The sequence below is a fragment of the Betta splendens genome, chromosome 4, assembly GCF_900634795.4.
Source record: "Betta splendens chromosome 4, fBetSpl5.4, whole genome shotgun sequence".
Taxonomy (NCBI): domain Eukaryota; kingdom Metazoa; phylum Chordata; class Actinopteri; order Anabantiformes; family Osphronemidae; genus Betta; species Betta splendens.
Genome location: NC_040884.2, coordinates 14,569,982 through 14,597,626, shown reverse-complemented (window position 1 = coordinate 14,597,626; position 27,645 = coordinate 14,569,982). Strand labels below are relative to the sequence as shown.

Sequence of the window (27,645 nt, the reverse complement as noted above, 5' to 3'; positions counted from 1 at the left end):
CGACCCAAAAGATACACAACACTTTGTCTTATTGAATACCTCACAGAGCTCCAGGTTTCACACCCTCTAGTCCCCCCCCCCCCCCCCCTGGCAGCGCTCCGGCCCACGTGTGGAGCTGACATCCAGTTTCCTGAGTGAAGTCACTTCCTCAGTAGACATTTTGCGCAAACACAGCACTAATGGGGTGGGGGGGGGGGTGGGGGGGGGGGGGGGGGGTTCTTGTTTCGGTGAAGAAGCCTGACGGCAAACATTTACCTTTAAATTGAATTTCATCCTTTCATCGACGAACACTGATAACAGATCCAGGAGCCGCGTTCCACCGGGGAAGTGTGATCGATTTTATTAGTGGTTTCCCCCATTATTCATGACAATAACAATACACTGTTCTCTGGTGGTAATGGTGCATGTGTCTGGCTGCATCACTGACAGACACGAAGGCACTTGTTATGGAAAGCCCGTTATGATGAATGTGTTAGAGCCACTCAAACTTAATCTAAACTGCATTACATGTTGTTTTGAATATACCTCCATGATGTGCCCATCTTTAATGCACTATCAAGTGCAGGCAGCGGAATTGCTTTAGTCTCAGAATTCAGGGTGGCAGAGAGAGCGAGAGAAATACTGTCTGTGAGAAATGCAAAATTTATGAATACCCCCCCCCCCACACACACACACACACACACATCTCAGCTTGATTTATGTGAAATAATAATACACTATTTAATGCTTAAACATAGCTAGGAGCAATCCCTGGCTATCAAGATGTACAATGGAGTAATGGGGCTGGAAGACAAATCACCTTGTGGACTTGTGATGCTTATTTAAAGGTGCTCAGGCAGATATATTAAACTATATGTAATTGTACACTAACTCTGTGCTGTAGGCAGAGGCGGCAAACACAGGAGGAGGCCAGTCGTGATGCAGATGGAGTGGTGTAATCAATTTGACTCAAGCATCATCCGCGGCGGAGGAGAGAGGAGGGAGGCCTTCGGTCTGCTCTCCCGGATCTCGCCTCCATTCGTGTTACAATTAAATAACGTTTTTGCAGAAGAGTTGGGGAATAAACTGGTGAAATGGTCCAATACCAACTGGTTGAAAGGCTAATTCACAGGAGTTGCAGTAGCATCCGTGCGTGTGGTGGTTTTAGCACGAGGAGCGTCGGCCCTAAAGACGACGCCGGGTTCGAATAGAGCTGGGTCACACCGATAATGATTTATGATGCGCTGATTGCCCCGTTTAATTAAGTAAATGGGACAGGAACAATTGTCCTGATCTGATGAATTGGCCCCCGTTTACCACCAAAAGCATGTAGGGTAAATAAACAGGGTAATTACAATGGTAAATGAAGCCTCCGTGAGCGAGCTGCGTCGGCTGTGGGCGACTCACGACTCACCCAGGATGTGCTGAGAAGTGAACAACAGGCGTTCCCGTAAGTTCCTTTTATCACCTTGAAGGCAGCCGTGCCAAGAAAAACACGCCTGCACACACGCACACACACACGCACGCACACGCACGCACATGTACGCACACACACACACACACACACACACACACACACACACACACACACACACACACACACACACACATATTCAATGACAAACAAACCACAGCCCCCCTCCACCACCACCACCACCACCACCACCTCCCCCACCCCGGTGCAGTTCATGTACAATTATAGCTACGGTGATCCACAGGTGTTGAATTCTTCTGGCAAGCCATAAAACATGATATGCATGATTTGTGCAGTCAGCCAGGTCTGTAATTTCATTCTCCTTTTCTTTCATTTTCCCTTCCTGGGCCACACGATCCATTTTCTTGCTTTATGAGAGCGCAGACACCCAGAGAGACTTTCAGGATGATTACATGCCCTGTGCCATGGGGGGTCTGAGGAGCCAACGCGCCGGCGTACGGGAGCCGTGTTAAACCCGGGCGAAAACATCTATTTGAATAAGGCTCAGAATATTTGAGGTGCTCCGGGTGCGCTTCATTTATCCGACCGGCCCTGCGCTGATCCTCCAGTGAACCTAGCAACTTCCAGCCACTATCAGGAGTTTGTGAGACATATTTCTCGATCTACTTAAGATTTCGAACGTTCGCGCTCAGGTGTGCGGCCCGCTGTCTCCGGAGCGGCACGGATTTAAGGCCAGGACACGAGCCCTTAATGGGTCTGTGGGCGCCTGGCAAAATAAATCAAGCAAACTTCACACGGCTCATGTATTTAGGGTGATATTCATATACACAGCCGAGGCCTGATGTCACAGCTTGTCGGTGGCGGCGAACTGCAATGTCCTCCAGGGGAAACTGACAGAGGTAAAGTGCTTCCTCTGTCTTTCTCTCTCTGAAACACAACAATTCCCAGGTTATATTTTTACACATGCACACCGAAAGTATAAATGCCAAAAGAGTAAAACATCGAATTGACTTTGTGCATATTAAAACCGATTCATTAGTATTATGTGATGAAGACTCACGCATAGGCGCACATCTAATATTATTCTGACATTTACCATGACTGTAAGGTTAATACACATGTAAATAACCACCATGTGTGAGTAAAGATGAGGTCATGTTAGTAAATGGGTGCAATGGGATAAACAGGCCACTAATAACACAATTCTGTTATTTCTGCAAACTCGCGAGGTGAAATAACTCGTCCAGCCTTGATGAGTGACTAACGCTGAAACGGAAACCTCGGTGTTAATCCTATCCTTTGACTGACATTTCATATCTGTGATAATACTCCAAATAATTAAGAAACAAAATCTTGAAAGGTAATAGCTCCTCAAATCCATTAAGTAGTTAAAGGTTATGAGGAAAAACTAGATTATTGCTCACAGCAAAACTCCTAATTAAATGACACTGTGTAATTTGTTTCTCAATCCCTTTGCCTTCAGAAGCACAGCGCAGGTTAAACGAGTGTGTGTCATCTACCGTCACTCCAAGGAGACAACAAACAATTGTTTGTTTGTTTTTTTTACGTTGACAATTTCCTGTCTATATGTATTAGAGCAAAAGCGATTATGGCATATTGGATAAGCAGACGCACAATTGCGGCTAAATTGTTTGCTTAATTACTTTTTCTTTCCTTTTAATCTAAGTACACATGCAAAGAGAGATGCTTCCCCCTCCTGGCTGCTCAGAAGAAAAGACAAAGTCTCTCTGGGCTCCTGTGTCCGCCCCGAGAACCAGCTCGCACTTTGTTGATGCCTCTTAGGACAAGACAGTGTGTGTGGTCTGATTTCTTGTTTCAGTTCTTCAAACATGCTCGAACCATATGCAGATCAACCCATACTGAAGTTCAACTTAATTTCGAAATCAAAAACTTACAAAAGTAAACTTGCTGCATGTGATATTCATCTGTTAGTTCAAGTTAGATCGACTCAGTCTTGTTTACGCATTCAAAGGTATTTGATGATTGATTAAACATTATTGTAGTTCAAAAAAAGAATCAACTTTAACATAAAAAAACTATTCAAGTGAAAATAAATCTTTAATCTGATTAAATGACTTTTTGTAACTTTTCTTGTTTCAATATAATAAAGAGACCCATGTTCCAGCATCAAAGCTTCCTACAAACTACAGAAGAGATAATGTGTGTTGTGATAAAATAAAATAGTGGTTATGTGAGAGAATTGAGTGAATGCATACTACTAATACCCAGCATCAGAGCAGGTTGATAGACGTTCAGATTTGAAATCTTAAATGTGATTCACTTAAAAATCTAAAATTAATTGAATAGCATTTCTGTGCTTATTAATAATAATAATAATGTATTACAAAAAAATTCATAATACATTTCCAACTCACTCGTGATGACAGGCGATGAGATCAAACATTATAAAAAAGGTCAAAGGTTTACCAGCTATTAGTACAAATGACGCTTAAACGTCTGTTTTGAACCGAATGTACTGTTTGCTGGATGTAAACTGAACCTCCACCCCTCCCCTGTGAATGAAGAACTCCTCTGACACCGAGGGCAGAAGAAATAGAAAACATAACAGCGCTGATCTACCATGAACCTCTCAGCCTCTGATGACAGAGAACAGACGAGCTACACATCCATGAGCCAGTCTGGCTGCTGTACTGGTCACTGGCAGAGAGCAGTGGGGGGGGGGCGTAAGAGCAGCAAGCCTAGCAGATCAAAGAAAATAACATGGGAGAGGATATGAGTGCTTTGAGAAGTAATATAGCCGAGATGGCATCTGTTTTCTGTAGCATGCAGGAGGCTTGAGACGAGCCCAGGAAAAAGACAACGCAGAGCGGGTTCACCCCGGCCGCGGATGAGCCCAGACACAAATGGGTTATTAAGAAACCCCTCACAGTAATATATGGCTGACGTTAAGGGGTTGCTCTCGATCCACAGCTGGGAATGGGGGGCTTCATAGGATACGACTAGAACAGTGACGGTAAATAAATGTTATAAAGCAGCAGGTGTTATATCGTCCAACAGCTGGACACGCGCTTCCATAACGGAAAGTTCCAAACAAATAGTTTAGCAGCCTGTTGATGAGTAAACCGGCTCTGTTGGTATTTCCTGAGTCACATCCCAGCACCACAATTTAAATGGATTTCAGTGGGGAGCGAATGAGGTGATGACTACATCGTAATTACACCTGGCAACACTGGTGCCGTGCGCTTTCTAAGGTTTTTTTCCGGCGTCTCAAACGTTTCCCCCGGGTCGATTCTGCCAAACATTTTGAACCCTCTCTAATAAAACTTTAAAACGACGGTGTCTCTCGTATTGTTTTTTTTTTTACATAAAACAGATATGATGGTTCAAGGATAACCTCAGTCTGGTCCCAAAAGCTAAAAACAAAGTGCAGGACCCAGTTGTCTATTTTAATATCTGCGGTCCATACACTATATCAAAGCCATTCATAGGTTGTGCTCCCATATGAGCTTCTGAAGATTGAATAATGTCCTCTCTGATCCGCGCTGCAAGAGGCCGCATTAGATCCAGATTTCACTGGTTCAGAAGTCATTTCATTCCCCTTCGTTTCTCTCTCTCTCTCTCTCTCTCTCTGCTTTATTCCTCCCTGTCTCTCTCAAACACCCTCCCTGTCTGCTTTATTTATTGCAGGGGCACCGGTGTGGTACAAAGCTATTACCCGCACATACATGTATGTACCTTTTTGAATAATCAATAAATAATTATTTTATTATTTAATAGGGTGGCATAGGGAAAGGAAATGGGTTTTATTACATAAATCTATCACGCATGATGGAGGGGTGCACTTGTAAAGTTGGTCGGGATAGAGGGGCGAGTGGTTGGACGGCCTACGAGTCGCTGCTGTGCATTACTGAGCCCTTTCTCCATGCCAGGTTGTAAATATGACATTTTTGTCTCGTTGGGACTGTCAATTGGAGTGTGGGGGAAACACGGGCAGGGGGGCCGTAAATTCACAGAGATTAATTAACCTTTTACATTTGCGATTCAGCCCCTTCATCTTGTTTTTGCCTCTATGCCGTGACCCCTGTGGGCCGAGGGGTGAGAGACCTGGACGAACGCGGTCCTGGGAATTGCAGGGGTCTCATTCGAAATGAGTTATTAACAGATTTTTTTGAATAGATGGAAAAATTGTAGCCCGGCCATTTAGTGTCATAAAGGCCAGGTTGGTGAGGCAGCAGGGGCCTCCCAGGGACAGGAGGCAATACCATTACAATCAAATCTGAGATGGAAGAGGGATTGAGCTGTCCATTCTGAATTTTTATATTGTCAGAGAGCCAGGGAGGAAATAATGCCATCCTGGAGTGTATTAACCTCTGACTGAGAAAAGGGAGCGCAAGACGGGGAAGTGAAAGAAAGCAGGCGGAAGGGGGGCTTTGAGATTGGACAGCAGGGAGAAAGTGGGGATGAGGGGGCGTAAACGAATGAGGGGGGAAACAAAGGTTTCGTGCCGTACACTGGAAAAGCCAGAAAGAGAGAAACGGGGATATGAGATGGCTGAGAGACAGCGGCAGGACGGAGAAGGTGGAGTGGGAATAATACAATAAGGGGAGGCGAGCTGTAGGGTGGAATGGGGGAGGAGAGCTTATGTGGACATAAAAGCAGACTGGGGGGATGAAGAGGGATGATGGGAAAAGTGGAAGAAGATGGAAGTCTGGAAGGAATGTGGGAATGACAGGGATGGAGAAGGTGTGGACAGCACAGCAGACAATGGAGGAATTATAGGCTTATGAGCTATAGACCTGTCCTGCAGTGTGGAATATGGAGATAATACCTAAACATGATAATAACAAGCAATGTGCAACTTTTCTATGACATCGTACAACTCTGATTCTGGAAGTCTCTGGAAAGGACGTTTTGCAAAAGCGAAGAAAAATAATAATATATTTGTTCATTTAAACCACATGGGCTGCCAAATGTCTAAAACTTTGACAATACATTAGAATCTAGTACTTATTAAATTTATGAGTACAATATTTCAGTTCGAAGAAAGAGCCATATAAAAACAGGTACCGGAATACAATCAGGTTAAAATCTGTATCCTCACCATGAAGTACAAGAAGCGTTCATTTAAATATTACATCAATGTTATTGTTGTTAGTAGTAGTAGACACTGCTATAGAAGCAGTATTTAAATTAAAATAACACATTGAGTCGAAGGACTCCATTCTATTATGAATACCACGTTTACGTATCAGTTTTTTTGTTGATTAAAGGCTGAATTCCAGGATTTGGGCTGGGGAACTTTTTTGGTCATTGAACGCACATAAAGCAATGAAAATCATTTGCCGTTGGTAATGAAGCAGTAAGGCTCAATGTCATCATTTAAAATGCAGGGGGGAGATGTTTATGTAAAAACAACGGGCTACGTTTCCCTCTTTGGATATTATTCATACTCATAATCCACATGTACAACCTCGCATTGTCCCGAACGTCATAACTGACACGCGCTCGGGAGGAACCGGATTTACCAGAAGAGCCTGTACTTGATGATGTGGACAGTGTGAGCAGGTGACAGCTCAGCGTAGGGACTGAAGATGGACTCCTTCACCGAGGTTAGACTCAGCCCGAACACAGTGCATGTACTAACTCGCTTTTCCCGTCACCGACTTAAACCTGCAAGCATTTACGCAATCATTACTCGAACCGAGCGGATCGCTATCGCAGGCGTCTCCGCGCGTGCCGTAATGGCTCACCTGCTACAGCGCGTGTCCGCGTCCACCAATCACGGCGCGTTTCGGAGGTCGGCACCGAGCGGAAGTTGTTGGCCGCTTCTGCCACTTGCAGCCGCTGCGGCTAGCTTTTAGCAGGCTAACAAGGTTCTGTCAATGTGCTGCTGTGGTTTGTCGCTTCGAGGGGGGAGCGTGAAAACGTACCAAATGCGCGAAGGTTGAAGCTGACGCGTCCAAGGAAATGATTGTCACCGACGTCGCCTCTAAGGGAGAGGATACGCTAACGTAAAGGAGCCCGGAAGTGGTGAAGGTAGCTAAAAGCCTGCTACTGTAGCTAGCTTCTTTGACTGAGAGAGCAGAGCCTTCGTAATGAGTTGCTAAGTGAGACCGTGTTATAAGCTGACATTGAATCTTAATGTCATCACTTGTCTTTAGAGGCTTGTTCTGTGCTGGTTAAGGTAGCGGCAGCCTCTACGTCCCTTCAAAGCCCTTAGCAGCTGGCTAACGCCATGGGTTTTTAGAAAAGCACATGCTACTGATCATGTTTTTTAAATAGGGTGGTTATCGATCTGTATTGATTGGCGGGTGTTTAGTTAAACGTGTCGCCTCATATTGGTGTCATTTGTTCGGATCACAACATAATGTTAAAGAGCACAGAACTGCCTTGTCGCTTTGTCTTATATTTCAATGTAAAGGACCCCCGCTTTGTAGTAAAACACAGTGATATTGTCTGAATACATCTGTCATGGATAAAACAAATCCATCATCTGCTGCATCAGCTGTCTTATGATGCAGTTTTAGTCTGAGCTTAAATGTAGATACGTGAATTAAAGCAACGTGCAGTCATTTCTTATGTTGTCTGATGTTTTTGGGGAGTTATCAAAGCAAGATGTTTGGCGTGTACTCTACATGGATTATAGGAAATGGAATAATGTGTGTTGATTGCTAAACTGAATTTGTGAATATAAAAATATTGTCCACCTTCTGTTTTGCTGATTTGCCCAGGCAGTCATAGCAAATCAGGAGGATTAAACATTGTTGTTGTTTTTTTAAATCACGATTCATCACAATCATATTTATTGAACTCATCACCACAAAATTAAAAGCCTTTTGAGCTTTTATGCAGGAGAAAGAATGCCCTGCCACATCACTGCTTAATTGTCTTCTAATGTTTCCAAAGCTTCCCGCAGCGCCAGAGAAGATGAGCGCCAAATATGGCCTGGTGGGCTTCAACAGCTCGCGGAAGCACATTTCAATCTCCATTCCGTCGTCCACGGAGGTGATGTCTCCCCACATTAAGTCTGTGGAGGAGCTGAGAGTCCTGGGCATTAACCTGAGCAGCTTCAGCGCTCCGACACAGTTCTTCATCTGTGTAGCAGGAGTCTTCCTCTTTTACCTAATCTACGGATACCTGCAGGTAACCCAGGAGTAAAAGAGCTTAGAGTTGTTTGTGTGTGTATGTGCACTAATGTAGGTTTCCTATCATGATAAAACAAAATAGACTGCCAGTTTTATGGTTTTTTTCATCCAGGAGCTGATTTTTTCAATGGAAGGATTCAAGCCCTTTGGTTGGTACCTCACTTTGGTGCAGTTTGGCTTTTACTCCATGTTCGGACTGGTGGAGCTTCAGCTTACACAGGACAAGCGCAGAAGGTACAACTAACAAATAACACAATGAGGTTGTTTTCAAAGATTCAGTACTTTGTCACACTTAACCTGCTCTTAATTGCTAATTTGCTACAGTTTAATATGCAAATCTGCAAATCTTTTTCTGTTTTGTTCCGTCCCATTTTTTTAGGATACCAGGGAAGACCTACATGATCATAGCATTTCTAACAGTGGGAACAATGGGTCTGTCCAATACCTCTCTGGGCTACTTAAACTACCCTACGCAGGTCATCTTCAAGTGCTGTAAACTCATTCCTGTCATGATTGGAGGGGTTTTTATACAAGGTACGTTAATTCTAGAGCTACAGAGGCAACTGCAAAAATGTGCTTTCATGTGCTGAAACAAAGGTTTGGGGTCAGAATTTTGAAGTCCAGCTTTTTTTGTTCCCTGTCATCCCCCAAAGTCCTAGATTTTTGTTTTGTGTCTGACATGAGGCCCTTCAAAGGTGAGAGAGGGAATCAAAGCAGACACAGCAAACCAGACAATGTGATGCTGTTCCCCCTTGTCAACCTGAAGGCATCTCTCCGTCAGATGCTCCTTTTTTGGAAGACTTTCATCCATTTTGTTTTTTTCCATGCATTTTTATATGCACTTTTATATCCACAACCTCTAAAACTTTTACTTGTAATACCAGCTAGTTTATTATCAGTTAGTACTATACTAACCCTAACCGCATTTTAGGAATTTGGATGTTCTAATTTTAAAAATTGACAAAAGACACATCCTTTTGTTCAGGGAAACGCTATAATGTGGCTGACGTGTCTGCTGCTCTCTGCATGAGTTTTGGACTCATTTGGTTTACACTAGCTGACAGCAAAGTGGCTCCAAACTTCAACGTCACAGGTAAAACTCACAGGGGCTCACATGGAACTGCAGCAGTTGTTCCAGAACTCAGAAGTCTCATTGTATAGCACTCTAATGTTTCAGTAATACCACTAATGTGTTTTAATGTTTGTATCAATGACTGTGTTGGATGCAGGGGTTCTCCTCATCTCCCTGGCGCTCTGTGCAGATGCTGCCATTGGAAACGTGCAGGAGAAAGCCATGAAGCTCCATAATGGCTCCAACTCTGAAATGGTACAGTGATACATGTATAATGTGTATATAGGTAGACACCAAAGATTCTAGGTACAGTAGATGTGTGCGAATGCTGGAGTCGAATGCAGAAAATGTTAATCTACTTAACGGTGTCCTGCGTTTTGGCTGAGATTTTTCGCATGTCACTGACTAAGGTGCTGTGTTGACAGGTGCTGTATTCATATTCCATTGGTTTTGTCTACATACTGACAGGCCTGCTCTGTGTGGGTGGGCTGGGACCGGCAGTAGCATTCTGCTCAGAGGTGAGTATATATTAGACAACAGTATGTACTGCAGCTGTGTGCATACTTATATACTTATAAATTTTTTGTTTTTCCCTATACTTCATATGCAGTTATTCTAATTAAATTAGAACAAGAGCCTTGCAGTTTTCAGATGTGTTCCTTGGCTGTTTTTTGTGGGGTGGGTGGGGGCTCTGCAGCATCAGGAAGACACAGTGTTCAGTGATCTATTACATTTGATTTGTCTTCTTCTCTGCTCCTGTAGCACCCTGTGAGGACGTATGGTTATGCATTCTTCTTTTCTCTTACGGGTTATTTTGGCATATCCTTTGTGCTGGCCTTGATCAAGCTTTTTGGTGCCCTGGTTGCAGTAACAGGTCAGAGCGATTTGTCTAACAATATTCAGCTGCTGTGTTTTACTGCTTTGCTTGAAATTATCCTCATATATTCTAAACATGTTATATATACCTGTTGAATAAAAATATTGGTATTATTGATTATAAAAATCAAAAAAGTCATGTAATTTGACAAAGTTTGTATGGGATCAGCAGCAATTTCTGCTGCTAATGTTTGTTCCCATTCATATGCAAATCACTTTATCCTTCTGAGTGAGTCTGAGTGGACGCTTGCGCAAAATCTAAAGAAATTCCCTTAGTTGTCCCAAGATATGATTTTCATGAGAATGGAAAGGATGCACGTAACCTGAAAACATAAAGCCTCCAGCCTGCAGCTATAATTACAGTGCAGAAAGCAGCTTGTGCCATAACTCACGGTTTTACATATAGACAAACACATTTCACATTTCAGCCCAGATTAGAAAGTCACAAACATTTGTTGAACCTTTTCTTCTTGCTTCCATAAAATCTCATACAACTGTGTGTTTCACTCTGTTGCAGTGACCACAGGGAGGAAGGCCATGACTATCGTACTTTCCTTCATGTTCTTCGCAAAGCCTTTCACTTTCCAGTAAGTACGGCCACCTTTTGACTTTGATCAGTTGTCCTTTTGTTTAAAGTGAGAACACAGTGTGACCGTTGACCCCTCCTTTGGCTAATAAAACATGTCCTCAGTCCATATAAATGACCTTGATGACTAGATTACTTTTTCTGCTTGTCCTTCACTCTCTTGTCCACCCTTTCACCCCTGGGTGCTGTCAACAGGGTCTCGTTTAAAGCTGTACCTCTCTTACTTGTTCTTTCTGTTGTATCCTTCAGCATTAATACACACAACTTAAAAAACCTCTGGTTAAATTATTCAGCTTTATTCTCGCTCCTCCACCTCGGCCCACATGCATAGGTCAACAAAGACGTTATATGTCATCAGTAAACAGCTGGTTTGTGTCTGTGGTGCTTCTCTGATAAACTTAAACGTGACTTTCTCTTTCCTCAGGTACATCTGGGGTGGCCTTCTGGTGCTTTTTGGCATCTTCTTGAATGTTTACAGTAAAAACAGAGACAAAATGAAGCTTCCCTCCATCAACGACTTAAGGAGTTGGCTGCTGACGGGAAAGAAAGTCAGATTTCTCTCACAGAACGTGTGAGAGGTGACTACGGGGGCGGGGCAGAAGTCCAGCATATGCAGACTGTACATCTGTGCAGATGTAGCCTTGGTCTAAGGAATATACTGAAGCATGTGCCTACTCTACAGGCCTCATTGCTCAGCCAAGGATGGGCATACAGGGTTTGACTGCCTCACAGACCGCTGACATGAATAAACTATATCCTGTTTCTGTGTAGCAGTGGACAACTGGTACACAAGGAAGTACTTTATCTGCAGGGGACTCGATGGCTAGTGGGCTCTCTTAAAGCAGTGCTGGAGAGCCTTAACATGGAGAACATGGACAATATTAAGACTGTAAATGGAATCCAATGCCTTAGCACAGTTTTGCACTGGAACTGACTCGTACACTTTAATCTTGAGTGGTGGGGACTTCTTGCTTTCTTTCTTTTTTTAATGGAAGGAGTACAGAGACATGCCGATGTTTCATGTGTGAAATAACAAAAGGAGAAAACATTCGTCACGTGACAGGAGGACATGACAAAATTCGATTTACCTAATAATTGTAATTTGTAATCATTGTGTTATTAAACAAGTCCATTTCATGTATTTGTAATTTGTATCTAATTATGCCCTAAGTCATGAAAATACACGTGTATCATCATGAGAAATGTTGGCAAATATAGAGAAACATGCTCTACAGTTTACATCAACAATGTCAACTGCCATAGTTTAACCAAGCGTTCGGACCAGACTCTTTACAATAAAACAAACATTGCTCTTAAATGTTTTCTCTGTGTAATGTATATGCGTGATCCTTTAGTCAGCCTTTACTCTCTGCTTGCGAGAAGCTGAAGTGTGCGTGCGTGCGTGCGTGCGTGCGTGCGTGCATGCGTGTGTGTGTGTGTTATCCAGTGGCCTTGGGCTTGTTTGATTAGGAGTCCTGAAAGACGGAGGGAGCACTGTTGTCCAGACAGTAAACGTCAGTCATCACTGTGTCTCCGTGTCCTGCTCGTGTGCTCGAAGAAATGCGCGTCTGCATGCTGTGCAAATGGCAACTTGGACACAACACACTTCTACAGTATCGTCGGCTTTGATGAGATTTCCATCATCAAAACAGTATGTTGTGTTTTTCACATTTCATATGGATTATTATATTACAGATTGCAATGTTTCAAAAGGAATTTCTAATGTATATCTGCTATTTTTTATTATTCAGTAGATGCACAGCGTGAGTCTGTAGATTATAACGTAGTGAACTAAATGTGTTGCCAAGCTATTATAGTGTATGTAGGAATGCTGCTTTTTAACCTTGGACCCACAATCCTTCCTGCCAGAGTGCCCTGGAGCAATAACCCAGGGCGGATGATGCCTCCTGCTGACCATCCAGATTGACCTCCTAACAGATTTTTGCAGGTAAAAGGAGTTCACTATAAAGGTCAAACATGTCCAGTACTGAGATATTTTCACAAAGCAAATAGTGAAGTTTTCTTGGAGATATTTGTGAAGTTCTTTGTCTTTGGTGTGGGTCTGTGCGTGTTACCATCGCTCGTTGTGGAACGACAGAGACTTGCCAGCTCAGCAGGAGGCAGCGGAGCGTGGCTCTCTCTGTGATCCTAATAGAGGCCCTGATATTACAGTCTCACTTCCAGGCGGGAAACCGAACGCTGGGCCAATTAGTAATTTGGTATTTCATAAAATCTGGCAGCTTGTGTCTGATGACAAAGTGACAGGGATCCTCTCTCCTCCGGGGAACCTTTGGCAATAGAGCAATACACACATACATGCACACACATACATACAGACTTCCAAAGCAAAGCGACAAGTGTTGCGCAAAATGGGAGCTCATAACTCAGCTCAAAGGGGAAAATGACCGGATGCTTCAGACTTCAGTTTTCAAGCAGCATGAAATGGACAAAGCGATATTTTTCAGGAGGCCTTTTTTATGACACCACACCTCACTTAACGACTGCGTTTATATGATTGATGAACTATGAAAGCGTCCATTAAGGGTCGAGAGGTCACGCTGCAGCGTTACAACATTAGTTTGCCATTACGTACAGCCTTCGATGTGAAATGTACAGCGCTGCCTCATCGCTATGGGAGCTGCTGTTCTTTCCCAGCTCCCTGAAAGGTCATTATGGGATGGGAAAGCCCAGTTGACCCAAGGCAAAGTACATCATTTGTCTTTTAGCACCAGGAGAACACACCTCACAAAGCAGGCTGACCCCTGTTAGAACGCCGAGGATTTTAGCCATTTTTCAAAGCCACACAGGAATTGGCCGTCCACTAAAGTCAGCTGTTTTTATTGTTCTAGACAAACATTTATCTTTTTTATGACAAGTGACTTTAGGTTTGTCTTTGCCAAGGATGCGATATGGTACAATATGTTTAACTCAGCCCTTACCGTATGTGATCATGTAAAGTTATAACACAATGACAGAAACAATACCATAAAGAAATTGATAGAAATTATTATTCACAATTTCTATCTACTCTCTTAAAATACATTTCCTCTCCCACTTCCTCCTTTAGCCCTCCACTCTTCTTAACGCACACACCTGGTAACCTGGGCTGCCCAGCCTCCATCCTCACATGGCTGCAGCCCTTCCTAATAAATAATGTGAGGTGTCCAGAGCTTAACATCCCAGCAAATAGGCCTCTATATTATATGCTGTCCAATGTTCTGATAGGTTACTATATAATACGTGGTCAGATGGCCACAGCAGAGAGGGCTGGCAGCTCATTCATTACCTGTGCAATCAGTTCATAGGGGGCAGTAAGGAGGCTGGGTGAGTGGTCTTTTTATGTGCACATATACCTTCACAGTTAGTTCCTGGTTAAACCTGAGCTACGCTAACATACAGCAGGCAAATATTACTTACTTGCATGAAGGTAGGAAATTCTGCAGATAATTTCTCTCCATCGCTTTCCCTGTTTGCCTATTACCCCATACACAGCAGCCATGCTTCCCTTCTCCTCCTCTTCCTCCTCCTCCTCCTCCTCCTCCTCCTCCTCCCCCTCCTCCCACTATCTCAGACTCATTACACCCCACCCACCCATAACCCAGCATCGAGGAGCGAGAAGCTCTCCTCATATAATATGATGGCCATCTGCTAGGCTGAGCCACGCTTACCAAAAAGCCCCGAGGCTCGATGTTTATCTGCCGTCCCCCCTCTCAAACTCCTTTAAGGATGCAAAACATATCAGCGATCGGCGCCGCTACAATTATCACAGGTGCTGCTGAGCTGTAAAGTGATCAGGAGAAATGGGAGGAAACATAATTGAAGTGGATTAGAGCGGAGAAGTGGGAGGGAAAAAGAGAATTAAATAAAGATTCTAGTGGCTTGGACAGTGGCCCTTCGCTATGCTGCTGTTTGAAATTCACTCTGCTGTGATTACAACTGGTGCAGAGCCGTAGTGGAAGTCCTGGCACGGAGTTTACCTGTTTAACACCTGCCAAGTGTTTATCTTACCTGCTGCTTCACAGAATGCGGCCCTGATGGGTTCAAATGCGCAGTTTCAGGGTGGGATTTTGTGTGTGTGTGTGTGTGTGTGTGAGTGTGTGTGTGTGTGTGTGTGTGTTTGTGTGTGTGTTCATCTTTGTATTTCGTGTGCAGCACATGGTCAGGCTGAACCTCGTTGTATTCAGCTTATCACCACCCTCTGACAAGCTGGCAGCAAACATTCGAGTGCACGCATGCAAATGCGGGGCGATACTGTACGGAGGCACGCACGCGCCCTCTCACACGCCGTTTTGGCAGCTCGAGCAGGGCCAAAATATTCCGCAGCAGTCACTCATGAAGAGAAATTCTTAATAATAAATATCCAGCCAATAATGAATGTGCTGCTGGCTGCAGTTGTCTTGAGGGCATAATATCTAATTTCCTCCCAATGTTTCATATCCCTACTTCAACATGTCGACACAGTCCATCATTACACCCCAATGCAGGTTCCTATCACTTTTATTTATTTTTCAAATCACTATATAAATCAAAGCCCGGACAGATGAGATCCAATAAATTACAGAGTGCTGGACAAATGCAGAATTTTAACTGTGCACCAGGAGAGGAGATTCCCAAGGGTGCTGCCTGGTCTGCACTCGAGGAAAATCTACTAAATGTCATATTAAATCATAGCTAACTTGAATATTACTCGCTGCTGTTTTTAATACAAAAGCTCACTCTCCTCCTCAGTCTTATCTGGGTTTTGTAGATTTCCTATTTCTCGTTCCTTTTCGATCTTTCTCGCTCTCCCTTCCACATTTACCTATGGTAATGAATGATACAATTTTGCATCCCTCCCCACCAGGTTTTCTATGGGATGCAAAATAGAGCAGCCGATCCTGATCCTATGTAAAGTGGCCCCGGTGTGTCTGAGTCACCCCCCTTTCTATTCCAAGCTCAGCTGCATGGAAAAATAGGAGGGTTAGTGGAGGATGGAGAAGAAATGAGGGCAAGAGGAAGGAGAAGCAGGTGAAATAGAGCATAGAGAACAGGGATGGGGGCTCTGCAGCCTCACAAACCTGCACCTGCCATGCTTGGATCCTCAACTGCGGACTCACGTAGGTGCAGGTGGCTGACCAGTCAGCTCAGGAGCAGACCCATAACGTGAAGGCCAGGCTCAAAGGACACACTCAGCTCCATACCTGAGGATTGCAATCACTGCTATCAGCGGGGAATATGCTGCCATCAGGACCCATAACATCAGAGTGCACCTTGGTGCTGACACCGCATGACACGCATATGTGCGGAGGCAGCGTGAGGCGATGCCAGGGCAGGCAGCAGCAGGGGTTTGAGGGAGATTCCCACTGACAGTGGTCCAATGGGGGGAGACCTCCACAGCAAAGGGAAACAGCAGGCTACACAGAGAGGCACAGGCACAAGGAGCAGAAAACCAGAGGGACTAGTGCAAATGTTACCATTAGCCTTAGCACATAGCGTACGGAATGGAAAAGGCAAAATTGCCGGATTTTATTTTTATGTAGAATTCACATTTTACATAAAGGCCTTCAATGTAAAATAGTAGTTCGATAACGCTGAACACACAACTTTAATTTCTGATTGAAATTAAAACAAAATCCTGCATCTGGACGTGGAGGAGTTGTAATCACAGCAGAAAGTTCCGACAAACAAGATGATTTGAGAAGATAAAATAGTCATGAACTAGAAACGTGGGTGTGTTTTACCTTGTGTATCCTTAGTGATTGGTTTCTTAGCATGTCAGACTTTTCAATTGGAAAATATTTTATATTACAAGACACTGTATCAGTGGTAAAAGCTTGTGTTTAATAGTTATGTGTAGGAGTTTCTGCACCATTCTTAACTTCTGAAGGCAGGTGGACATTTGAGTTTAACAACGGGAACAAACCAACAGTTCCTCTGTTTGATTCTCAACCTTTCGATCATGTTTTGGATGCAAATCTGTATTATAGGACAGACTAAAGAATGGAACAGAATATCAAAGCTGGAGCTCTGCGACTCCTTTAACGCTACACTGGGAGACACAATCTCATTTAAAAACAATAGCAACGCAGAAGGCAGTTGTTCTAATGTGGAGAATAGAAAGAATAAATAATCCAGTTGTCTGCGCGGCCCAATGCAAAGCAATTTAACGCATCGGTGGCAGCTGCCTATTAATTTCCCGTTGTAGGAGAAGAGGGGGGAGCCTGCGAGCGATGATCGGGGGGACGACGCAGCTGCGTCGCGCATCGAGACGTGCGATAAATGCACTGTACGGCGCCCGCGCACAGGCGAACGCGTGCGCACCCCTGTTGCATTCATGCTGTCGTTTCCCACAGTGTCATCGGCTGCATGGGAGCGAGGCGGCGGCTTCTCGTACACCTGATGAAAATGCATTAAGGAGGAAAGTGTGGAGACGGAGAGGCCCACATGCGCCCCCCCGCCCTGAGGGTGCTGCATCGGTAATGGGCCCCCCAGGCAGATCGTCCCCACTACTCCTCACATCCCATTCTGCCTTAATTAGACACCCAGTCGCTGACCCCTCCCCTGCTTCCCAAATAGCCAAAAGGGGGCGTGGCCACCCCACAGTTCCTGGCATTGACCCAAGCATCAACACCTTCTGCCACTGGCGACGCCGACCGTGACTCTATAAATCCACTCATATTTGGATCCAGGCCACGGTCGGTCCCGGACGGCCGCTGTGGCAGAAACAAGCAGGAAGAGGCAGAATGTCAGCGTCTCCTGCGCTCCACGTCCCAAACCACCGCCGCCCTGTGAGTGATGGACGGCTTTAAAATGGAAAGAACTCACCTAAAAGCGTAACACTCGCCAACAGAACAACTCTGGTACGACACGACGCCGTTCTCGGTGGCGCTGGACTCCACCGCTGCCGTTGAGCCGGCTGGTCATTGGACCTGTCTCGTAGAATCAGTGTATTTTGTTTGATGCATGGGTTTTCATTATCACTACGGCCCATCATTACTTTCCTCTTATTATAATCTGGGGGACATTCGAGACAGTTCAGAAGACACACACACACACACACACACACACACACACACACACACACACACACACACACACACACACACACACACACACACACACACACACACACACACACACACACACACACACACACAACCATTCCCTTCTTTTGGGGGAAAAATGTGCCCCACAGACATAATGTCTGTGTTTTCCTGCAATTAATTAATGGGTCCCCAGCTAGTTAGCAGTAGGCAGCACTTGTTTCACCGTGGCGACTGAGAGAGGGCAAAAGGGGTTGGAGCCAGGCTCGCCTCGGTAGCTGCAGGCTTTTAGTTGTGAGCCACTGGATTTGGACTATTTTTAACAAAATCCTTTTATGGATAGATAAATCTGATTTTATGCAAGAAGAGTCTCCTGGGTTTCAATTAACTGGGGGTCACGCTGTAGATCTATCACAAAAAGAAAGTAGGAAGGGGAGAGAGAAATAAAGGGAGAGAGGAAAAGATGGAAGAAAGTGAAGGAAAAGGAAAAGCCTTTAATTAATACTGTAATTAAACATTTGTGAAATCCATTGTCTGCAGTGTTTTTTTGTTTTTTTTTTCTTTATTTGGGGGATTTACAGAGAATAAGCCAACTGTGGCTAATTCTCTTTAAAGCCCTGATTCTCTCCTGAAAGTTGTTTTTGTTGTTACATCATGATTGTTAATAATGCAAAAGATGCTTTGGAGTTCGTTTTAACTACAGTTTGTCTTCCCACAATTGGAGGTTTAAAAAAACGTGCAGTCCTCTGGGTGGCTCATGAAAACATTTGCTAAGTGCAATGATTTTTTTTTTTTTGGAGGGGGGGGGGGGGGGTCGCACATCTACAGCACAGGAGACTCAGGGAAGTAATTTGATTCCTAAAACATGCAAGATGACAGTTTCCCGCTGCACGGTGGAGGTAGATTTGACTTTGAGTCACGAGGCGCCGTTTAATCACGGGCCACGAGGCGCGGCGAGCCGCCAGACCCGAGCAGAGCCGCATAAAGAGTGTCAGGCACGCGGGGCGAGAATCCATAACGCTTTTAAGCAGTGTTTGGTCGGAACGCGCAGCGTGATGTGCGCATCTATCACCTCGGCGCCGCCTCTGTTTTCACTGCCGCGCATATTTCTTCGCAGCTGGCCCGCGCGCTCGTCGTTCAACTACCCACGGGGCACTTCTTAATGCGAAGTTGATCTCAGGTTGTAGTCGCTTAGACGAGCGCACGCACGCGCGTGCACGCCGGCTCCGCCCCCGTCGCTGCTGTGACATTTTCCCTCCCCGTTCATTTCCCAACGTGTAAAAAACATATTATGTCCATCTTTTTTCCCCCTTTCTGTTCTCTGCGTAGAGGGAGAATGATCCAGTTCATCAGAGCACAGAAACACACTTCTATACGTCTGAAACACACGAATCCATGCATTAGCGTGGGTCCACATGAAGATTGTATTTATTAAAATAACCCTGAAGAGGTTCTACTGGGTCGGTTCACTCGCTCATCATCTATTGGCCTTTATTTTTTGCTATTATCTTTACACTGTTTCCTAATTGCTCCATCAGATCTTTCCCACCTCTGACACCTGTTTCTACTCCTCCCACTTCCCTGTTTTTCTATATCTACCACCCTTATGTATTAAGCTTATCATCCCTGGGTCCAAAGTCCTCTAAGTGGAAGCAGTGTTAAAGGTTCTACCGGGGACTAAACTGAGCATGCCCAAAGAGCCCACCTAGCTAATTAGCTATCCAAGCTCAACATGCTCGCTCTCTCTCTCTCTCTCTCTCTCTCTCTCTCCCGCTCTCTCTCGCTCATATACATATAAGCCTGTGTATTTGGGCCCAGAAATGACTTATTATGATACATTAACATATTTCTGGCAGGTACAGCAGAAGGAGGGGGTTCGTTGGAGACAAATTATCCAAATTAATTTCTAATTTAAATCTTAGGGTTTTTTTTATAAGCTGCGGGCACCTTTGATACCAGAGAGACGGTGTGAAGGAGGAAATAAAGGCAGCTAGAGAACAGTCGAGAATGGAATGACGCAAGGAAGAATAAAAGGATGCTTTGGTGAGCTAATAAAACTAAATGAACAAACAGGACGCAGTGTGGAGACACAGGAAGGATTTAACATGTGTGGCCGTCTGAACTCAGCACAACTGAATCCAGCCAGAAGAACTGAAATAGTAAAGTGAGTCTATAAGTTTCTGGGCCTAATTTGCCCTTATTAGTGGCCACACACCTCGTTAAGCCTGAGAGGAAGAAGAGCGGCCCACAACCACGGGTCAAGCTTTGAAAAATTATTATTAATCTGCCACACAATAACCCCAAGTGCTGATGAGGAATGGACTGTAGAGCCCTAAAGCATGGCCGTGCAAAATGGTAGTGGAGATCTTCAGACGCTCCAAATGGCCAATTAGGCCGCCTCGCTCGGATCGGACAACATCCTCCGCTCCTTTTACGCCTATTACGGAGGATTAGCTGCAAAACTCTGCAACATGAATTTTGGCATCTGCAGTAATCTGCAAAGAGGTTCTTGTACAGTCAGAACAGTGCCGCACGTGTGCATCCTGTACAAGATCCTGCCTCATCAGACTCCCCTCTCCCTTTATGAATAAAGTCAGACTGTTTTTCTATAGTGGTCATTGCAGTGTGTAAGGTTTCCATTCCTTCCACTGACACACATGGACTTGTCTCTGCCTGTTTAGTCACCAATCTGCCCACAGCGCGTTTCAAACAATGTCAAATGATAGCAGTGCTCACCGTGCGACGAACAAACACCCGCCTGCCCACACAAAGCCATGCACACACCGCCTCGCCCGCTGCACCCTCCCAACATGGAGACACGGACATGTGTCTTCTGCTGCGGCTCTCGGGGGACGAGGGGAGTCGTGGGTTTCAGCGGAGGGGATCTTTTAGTTTTGGTGGGGAGGGCTCTGGGTGCTGCGCTGGCTCGGGGAGAGGCACGGAGTTGTAATTAAGGACAGAGGGAGGAGGATGTTCGTTAGATGTAGTGTCCTCATTAGAGTGTGTTTCCACCCGGAGGTGGTGCTGAGCAACGGACACCTAATGAGACGCATATTGTAATGAAAGCGGGGAACCAACAACTGCCCGAGTGCAGACTCTTAAGAGGAAGACTTCTGATACGTACCAAACACTGGATATGTAATCCTAGCACTTGAGGGCCTAGTAGTACTGTACCTCTACGAGGAATGAATCACAGCAACTTGTGTCAAAACTGAACTGGGCATCTACATGTGTTACTACGTGAGACCAAATACCAGGAGAGTCCTCGTCGCTGCATTCATTTGTGCCTCAGATGATCCGCGTCGCATTCCAATGAGTCCACAAATCATTTTTACGCACTGTATGCAGCCGGCCATATGAACACTGCAGGGGTCCCCCTGCCCTGTGGCCAAAGACAACTGTAGCTACTGGATTCCGCTCACACACTCACTGACGCACCGTCTCACAGCGTGCGCGTCTCACCGCCGGTACCGTACAGGTGATCTCACTTAATCATCTCAGAGGTCGGCCCAAAGTCAGCGACGCCTGCGCTGAGAGGTGGAGAGCGAAGGGCTAGAGAGAGGAAGGTAGGGAGGATGGAGGGAAGGGAAGAGGTGGAACGTGTGTGTTTGCGCATGTGGGTGTGTGTATGTGTGTGTGTGTGTGTGTGTGTATACGCGCGCACATGTGTGTGTGTGTGCGTGTGTTTGCGTCAGTGTGTGTGTGTGTGCTTGTCTGTGTGCGTGTGTGTGTGTGTGTGGGTGTGTGTGCGTGCGTGTGTGAGTGTGTCTGTGTGTGTGGGTGCGTGTGCATGTGCATGTGCGTCCATGTGTGTGTGCGTGTGCGTGCGTGTGCTAGAGGGCACATTAATGGAGACAAAGCAGAGCAGCCCTCCAAGGACGATCACTGCATTTGTGCTCAGACTGGGAATAATCACATGAACAACGTCGTTGTCTGTCGCAGTTTCCCAATAAGCGATTTCAAACAATATTTCCTTTCAGCGATGGTTAATTTCATCCAGTCTCTGCACACTAGACGCAAGAAGAGAGACGGGCGACGGCAGCGATAGAGGGACGGGCGGTCTCCCCCGAGGCTGACAGTGGCTGGCCTCCCTCGGCCTGTGACAGGCAGCCAAACAGGTACACGGGGAGATGATTTAAGGCGATAATAACCTCCACTTTGGCGGATGGATGATGTGGCTCCCGTGGCTGCTGACACTTAATGAATGAAACATTAGTAAACACCGCTAAAAACATGATTAGAGAGGCCCCCTGCCGACAGCAGACGGAGAGGAGAGAGAGGGAGAAAAGATGAGTACGCAAATGTGTCCTCAGCAGCACCACACACACACACACACACACACACACACACACACACACACACACACACACACACACACACACACACACACACCCACACACACACACACACACACACCCCCACACACACACACACACACACACCCACACACACACACACACACACACACACACACACACACACACACACACACACACACACACACACACACTTGTCACTATGACAGAACTGTCCAGTCCTTTTATTGCTGCTCAGCACTTTTGAATATAAGATGAAGGTGAGGACCTCAGGAGGCAAATATGTATGTGTGATTTCTTGTGTCTTCTGGCTCTGTTGGCATTACACCAAATGATATGTGTACAGCACGGTGCGCCGCCCGCAGATGTTCACAAAGTGGCCTCATATAGGCTGCGAGACAAAGCTTTCTGGATGCAGGGTGAAAGTGAAAGAGGCAAGGACTCACTAGAATAGATCCGCGCTGTCACCGCCCGGCCTCCACCACACTGTGGCGAAGAGGAACGAGACGAGGCTGGGATTCCAACCGACGCGTTACTCATTAAAGCTCAGGACGAGCGGATGAGAGCGGAAATTAAAGGGCGCTGACCGTTTGAGGCTCGTGGCTCACAACTGTAGACAAAAATATATGTGGATGCGACAAAGTGCCTTACCATCTAGACTGTCAGGTGGAGCGACAGGCTGCGAAAACGTGCTTCGTGCCCAGACAAGATCTCGTGCTCCGTGTTTCAGTAGAATCTGATTCATTTTGTTCCCACCATCAAAGATACCGCTGCATCAGTGCCTGCAGCGTGGATGACTAAGAGTGCGTGGTGGGAGTGAGGTACCGCTGACGCCGAGGCTGATGTTGGGGGGTTTAGAACCACGCGACAGTGGCAGACACGCTCCGCTTTGAAGGCGTGGACTCGAGCGACTCGACGGCTGTCTGCCTCCTAAAACGATGATCTCAGAATACAAAGCTCCGCAACCCATCCTTCACCTCGACCTCCACGCCCTGCTTTCCACCTGGCTACATAAAAAGCACACAGCGCCAGCGCAGAGCATCCCGTTGGATATTTCTCCTAAAATGGACGCAGCTGTCAGGGAGAATAAGGACGGTGATTTTGGGTGTGTTAAAAATGCACTTGCTACTTGTTTTACATGCTATTTTAATCAATCCCGTCTAAGCGGGATTTGTGTCGTAGTTCCATTACTGCCTGCGTCGACAGTAACAAAGGCGACCTACAGAACCACCTGTGGTCCTGTCTGTTGTTGTTTTGGCTGTTAACGTGCTGTTAGCAAGCTGTTAGCCATTAGCCATGGTGACCTGTGACCCGATGATGTCATACGCGCTTCTGCAAAGAGCAGTCTGTCTCCTTTAAAAAAGCCGATACTCATTTCTATAGTCTTTATTTACAGTGTCACAATGCTGTTTACTCATATACACAAACATATGAAGCCTCCCCTGCACCTATAACAATAACTCATAGGGGCACACTTACAGAGGACCAAGCTATAAACCACAAACCAGCCGGATGTGCCACAAGGTCAGCACAAACAGCAGTTTACTGACACCAAGGGGAAACAGAGTGATACCTTTGGCTAACAACCCTAAATAGGACAACAGCAAGTCAGAGGGGACACAACTAGAGAAGTGCTCACTCACCTATTTCTAATCATGGACATGTCTTTGGCATAAACAGAGGGACACGCAAGGACACACAAAGAGGCCAGGCCTATCTTTGACTCTGGAAGGGACAGGAAGAACAAACAAGGACAGGAAGAAGCGAGAGTGTGAAACAGAGTTTGGAGTGAGTTAAGTGGAAATGGGAAATGATATGTGTTCCTGTTACACTATTCTCTCCCTACGTCTGAAGGTTGGGTTAATAAAACAAGGGTGGCAGGAGGTTAAAGTTGTGTGGTTGTGCACGAGGTGTCACAAGGCTCTAACGGGCCTTCATCCTAATCTGAGATTATTTATGATCTGAAGGCCGTCGCTCCACGTGGAATTAAAAAATCCTTAAAAACATCGGGGGCACAGACGGCACAGACACAGACCGATGTGAAGTCACACGTACAGCTGAATTAGCACCAAATCCATTAATAACATCAAAGATGAAAGATCAATTTCAGCTCAGTATTGATGGTTACCATAATGTTCATATGTATTACACAGTTGGACTTCAGAGTCAAATTAAGTTCACTGGGCTAAATTATGCCAGGCTGAATTTACCCATTTATATGACTCTTTTTATGGCTGATTCAAAGCCGCCTAGCTAATCAACGCTCTATTACAAAGCTTCTCCATGGTGGCAGTTTGATTGGCTTCAATTTACATAATGGTGGAACGCTGAGAAAAGCGAGGCCTCGGCTGCTTTCTATTTTTCCGCCGAGCCGATTAGTTTGTGGATTTGAGACATGTGTGAGGCATCACTTTTATTTATTTCATTATTCGTTCACTGGTCTATTGCACCTGGACTACGCTCAGTGCTGGAAACCAATTTGTGTTGGGAATGAGAAAACAGTTTCATTTGCAGGTATAGACCTTTAGTGACACAGACACACACATGCACGCACACACACAATCAGTATTAGTAACTTATGACACCTAGGATATTACATACATTCAAATGAGCATCGACAGCAATCAATATCTATCTTTAGTTTGTTTTTTTACCTAAATACTCTTTTATCCATAGTAATATTGTTAGGTACATTATCTTACTGCAGACACTATGCTGCTGAGAAGCAGCAGGGATGAAAGAATAATAATAGTCTGCATCATCACTAGTGGCTCTGTGAGGAAGTATTGGGGCCCAGTGGTGCTTTGCTCTAAATGCTAATGACAGCATGCTAACAGGCACTTAATGGCCATACTAACATGCAGGTGTACCATTATTAACATCTTATGTCCCTAAATTAGAGGTTTTAGGTTAGAATGATGTATAGTATAAAATAATATCAAATTCAGGCAGATAATTTGTAATCACACTGGCTGGCTGGATAAATGGATGGATGGATGGATGGATGGATGGATGGATGGATGGATGGATGGATGGATGGATGGATGGATGGATGGATGGATGGATGGATGGATGGATGGATTGTAAATTAAATGTGACATGGCTCTTTCTGGTTCCTTTCAACATTCCCACCATCAGATCTTCCCCCCAGAAATTTTTATTCACATCCTTTGAGAAAAAATATGAAATCATCAAGTAAAGTCACACAGAGAGGTATGTGAACATCAAGTCATTCATCTTTATAATAACACTGAATCTAAAAGTATGGAAGATGTGAATAAGTTCAGTCCCACCTAAGACATTCTGACTGTACTTCAGATGAATAAATTCAAATTTGGTCTGAATCAGTTAAAACATAATTACAGTAAATGATGACTTTTACACTAATGGTCATGGTTTGTTGGCTGCCTCATCCAACATGAACCAGGAGAGTCCTTTAACATTGCTCTGTATGTATGATGGGAAGCTTTAGGTTTGTCTTTTTTAGGCGCCTTTGGCTGTTTGCTTAACTCCTTTAAGCTCTCGCAATGAGTTGTCTGCATCTCGTCGTAGACACATGCGCACAGACGCACACATGCACACATAGCATGAAGGGAGACGCCTCTAACGCAACACCTCTCCTTTGGTCTGTGCTTCACGAGCGAGCCTGAAAGTCAAGTGGTGGAGGATATTAAAACAGAAAGAGGGAGAAGATCAAAATTACCAGAGCAGCAAGGCTGGGGGCACACAGCCCTGATGTGATTTCCCCTTTCTCCCTCTCACTTCTTCCCTCTCATCTGACACCACATGAAGCCCAGCCCAGGTAACTGCACTTTTTAATGATGCCATTTGCCTAATGCCTTCCTGTGGTTGTCAATCTATCTCACATTATCCCTCATCTTGCCTGTCTCACCGTATCGCCCGCGCCCCCCGACTCCGGCGCACCAAAGAGCCTCGCCCGAAACGCCGCTGCATCGGCCCATTAGGAGCCTCCTCCAGACTAATTGGTGGGAGACGCCACAGAGGAGACAACTAGGAAACAACAACAAGCGAGCAACAACAAAAAGCAGGGGCGCAGAGGACGGTGATGGGCACGTCTTTTATCCTGCTGCTTCCCTAACTTTGCCTTTTTGCTGATCTCGGAGGTTCCACCAGGGCACAAATTGGGATGAGGGAGGAAGTCAAAGGGGAGAATAAGTTAAGCCATAAGTCGACAGACATAAGTTTCTCTCTATTGCTCCAGTATGTCAGTGCAGGTTCTCAGTCTCCCACACGTTATCCTACTGTAACTGCTTTCTCTTGGACTGTAATTACTAATACTGATAACAATTTTTTAATTACCACACAATCTCACAATTGGCACTATGCACACTTCAAAACATTCAAAACACTTGTCTCCACCTCAGACACAAACCTTAGCTTTGAGCCACACACACAAACACACACATACCTAGCACATATATTCCAAGACGGGCTTTTATGACAGGGCCAGGTGACATGAAGTCCACTGGATGAATAGCCTGGTAGCCTCAGGCTGGGGCAGGGGAAAGGCTAGGCCATAAATAGGATTGAAGCTTAAATGGAATAATGCAGCCTGGAAAAGAGCTGGGCTCGGAGTGAGGGCCAACCCGGAGGTAAAACAGAGGTGACGAGTTCGCCTGGAGAGCAGCTGGAGCAATAATAAGATAATAAGAGGGGAAGTAGATGGAAGTGAGAGGAATTAGGCATTTGAGACAAACTTAGACCAAGACGTACAGTAGGCAGCGGCTTCCTGTTGACACAACTCAAAAGGTAACAAGGCAGAGGAGACACAAAAGAATGAATTGTCCCGTGACTAACACGGTGGGGAATGGGGGGGGAAGGAAAAGTTTGTCCTTTGGAAGTGATGAGTGGATGGCCTGGTGTTCAAGTATGGGGGTCGATCCCAGTAGGCCCACATTAAGAACAGAGCGCTGCCTTCGTCACGAGTCATTAGACGGGCTTAAAGCTGATGGCGTGAGCAGCGAGAAGATTAATAAGTATCCAAGCAGAAGGCCATTGGTGGGATGTTTGGGTGGCGTGGTGCATGTAACGGGCTGTGGACTGAGTAAACATGGTGCTGGCCTTTCACTTACACTATGATATGTGCATCTTTTTGTCTTTCACGTTTCTTGAATTTGTCTATTTCACTTCAAATGATGTTGAATCACCTTTATAGCATGTCTCTGCATGTAATAAGGAACTAAAACCTGGTATTTCCTGTAATTAGCTATA

The 27,645-nt window shown here is 45.3% G+C and overlaps 2 protein-coding genes and 1 long non-coding RNA gene across 4 annotated transcripts in view; 2 read left to right on the top strand and 1 right to left on the bottom strand.

Moving 5' to 3' along the window:
* LOC114854358 (uncharacterized) overlaps window positions 1-7,257 on the bottom strand; it is a 42,765-nt gene extending 35,508 nt beyond the window's left edge. The window contains exon 1 of the long non-coding RNA XR_008694589.1: window positions 7,147-7,257. This is a non-coding gene — a long non-coding RNA (uncharacterized LOC114854358). The remainder of the gene's footprint in view (window positions 1-7,146) is intronic.
* The window catches only part of fen1 (flap structure-specific endonuclease 1), a 210,552-nt gene that overhangs the window by 44,174 nt on the left and 138,733 nt on the right, over window positions 1-27,645 (top strand). The gene's annotated exons all lie outside the window — the stretch shown is intronic.
* Window positions 6,877-12,393, top strand: slc35b3 (solute carrier family 35 member B3). Of its 2 annotated transcripts, none has more exons than XM_029148657.3 (10): window positions 6,877-7,005; window positions 8,303-8,539; window positions 8,654-8,775; window positions 8,921-9,075; window positions 9,527-9,634; window positions 9,771-9,868; window positions 10,039-10,131; window positions 10,376-10,487; window positions 11,007-11,076; window positions 11,500-12,393. In XM_029148657.3, exons 1-10 carry the CDS (start codon window positions 6,988-6,990, stop codon window positions 11,648-11,650), a joined length of 1,164 nt encoding a protein of 387 aa, XP_029004490.1. In that variant the 5' UTR covers window positions 6,877-6,987; the 3' UTR covers window positions 11,651-12,393. The 2 variants fall into 2 exon arrangements, with proteins under 2 accessions (XP_029004490.1, XP_029004491.1); XM_029148658.3 differs by lacking the exon at window positions 6,877-7,005 and adding an exon at window positions 7,146-7,432.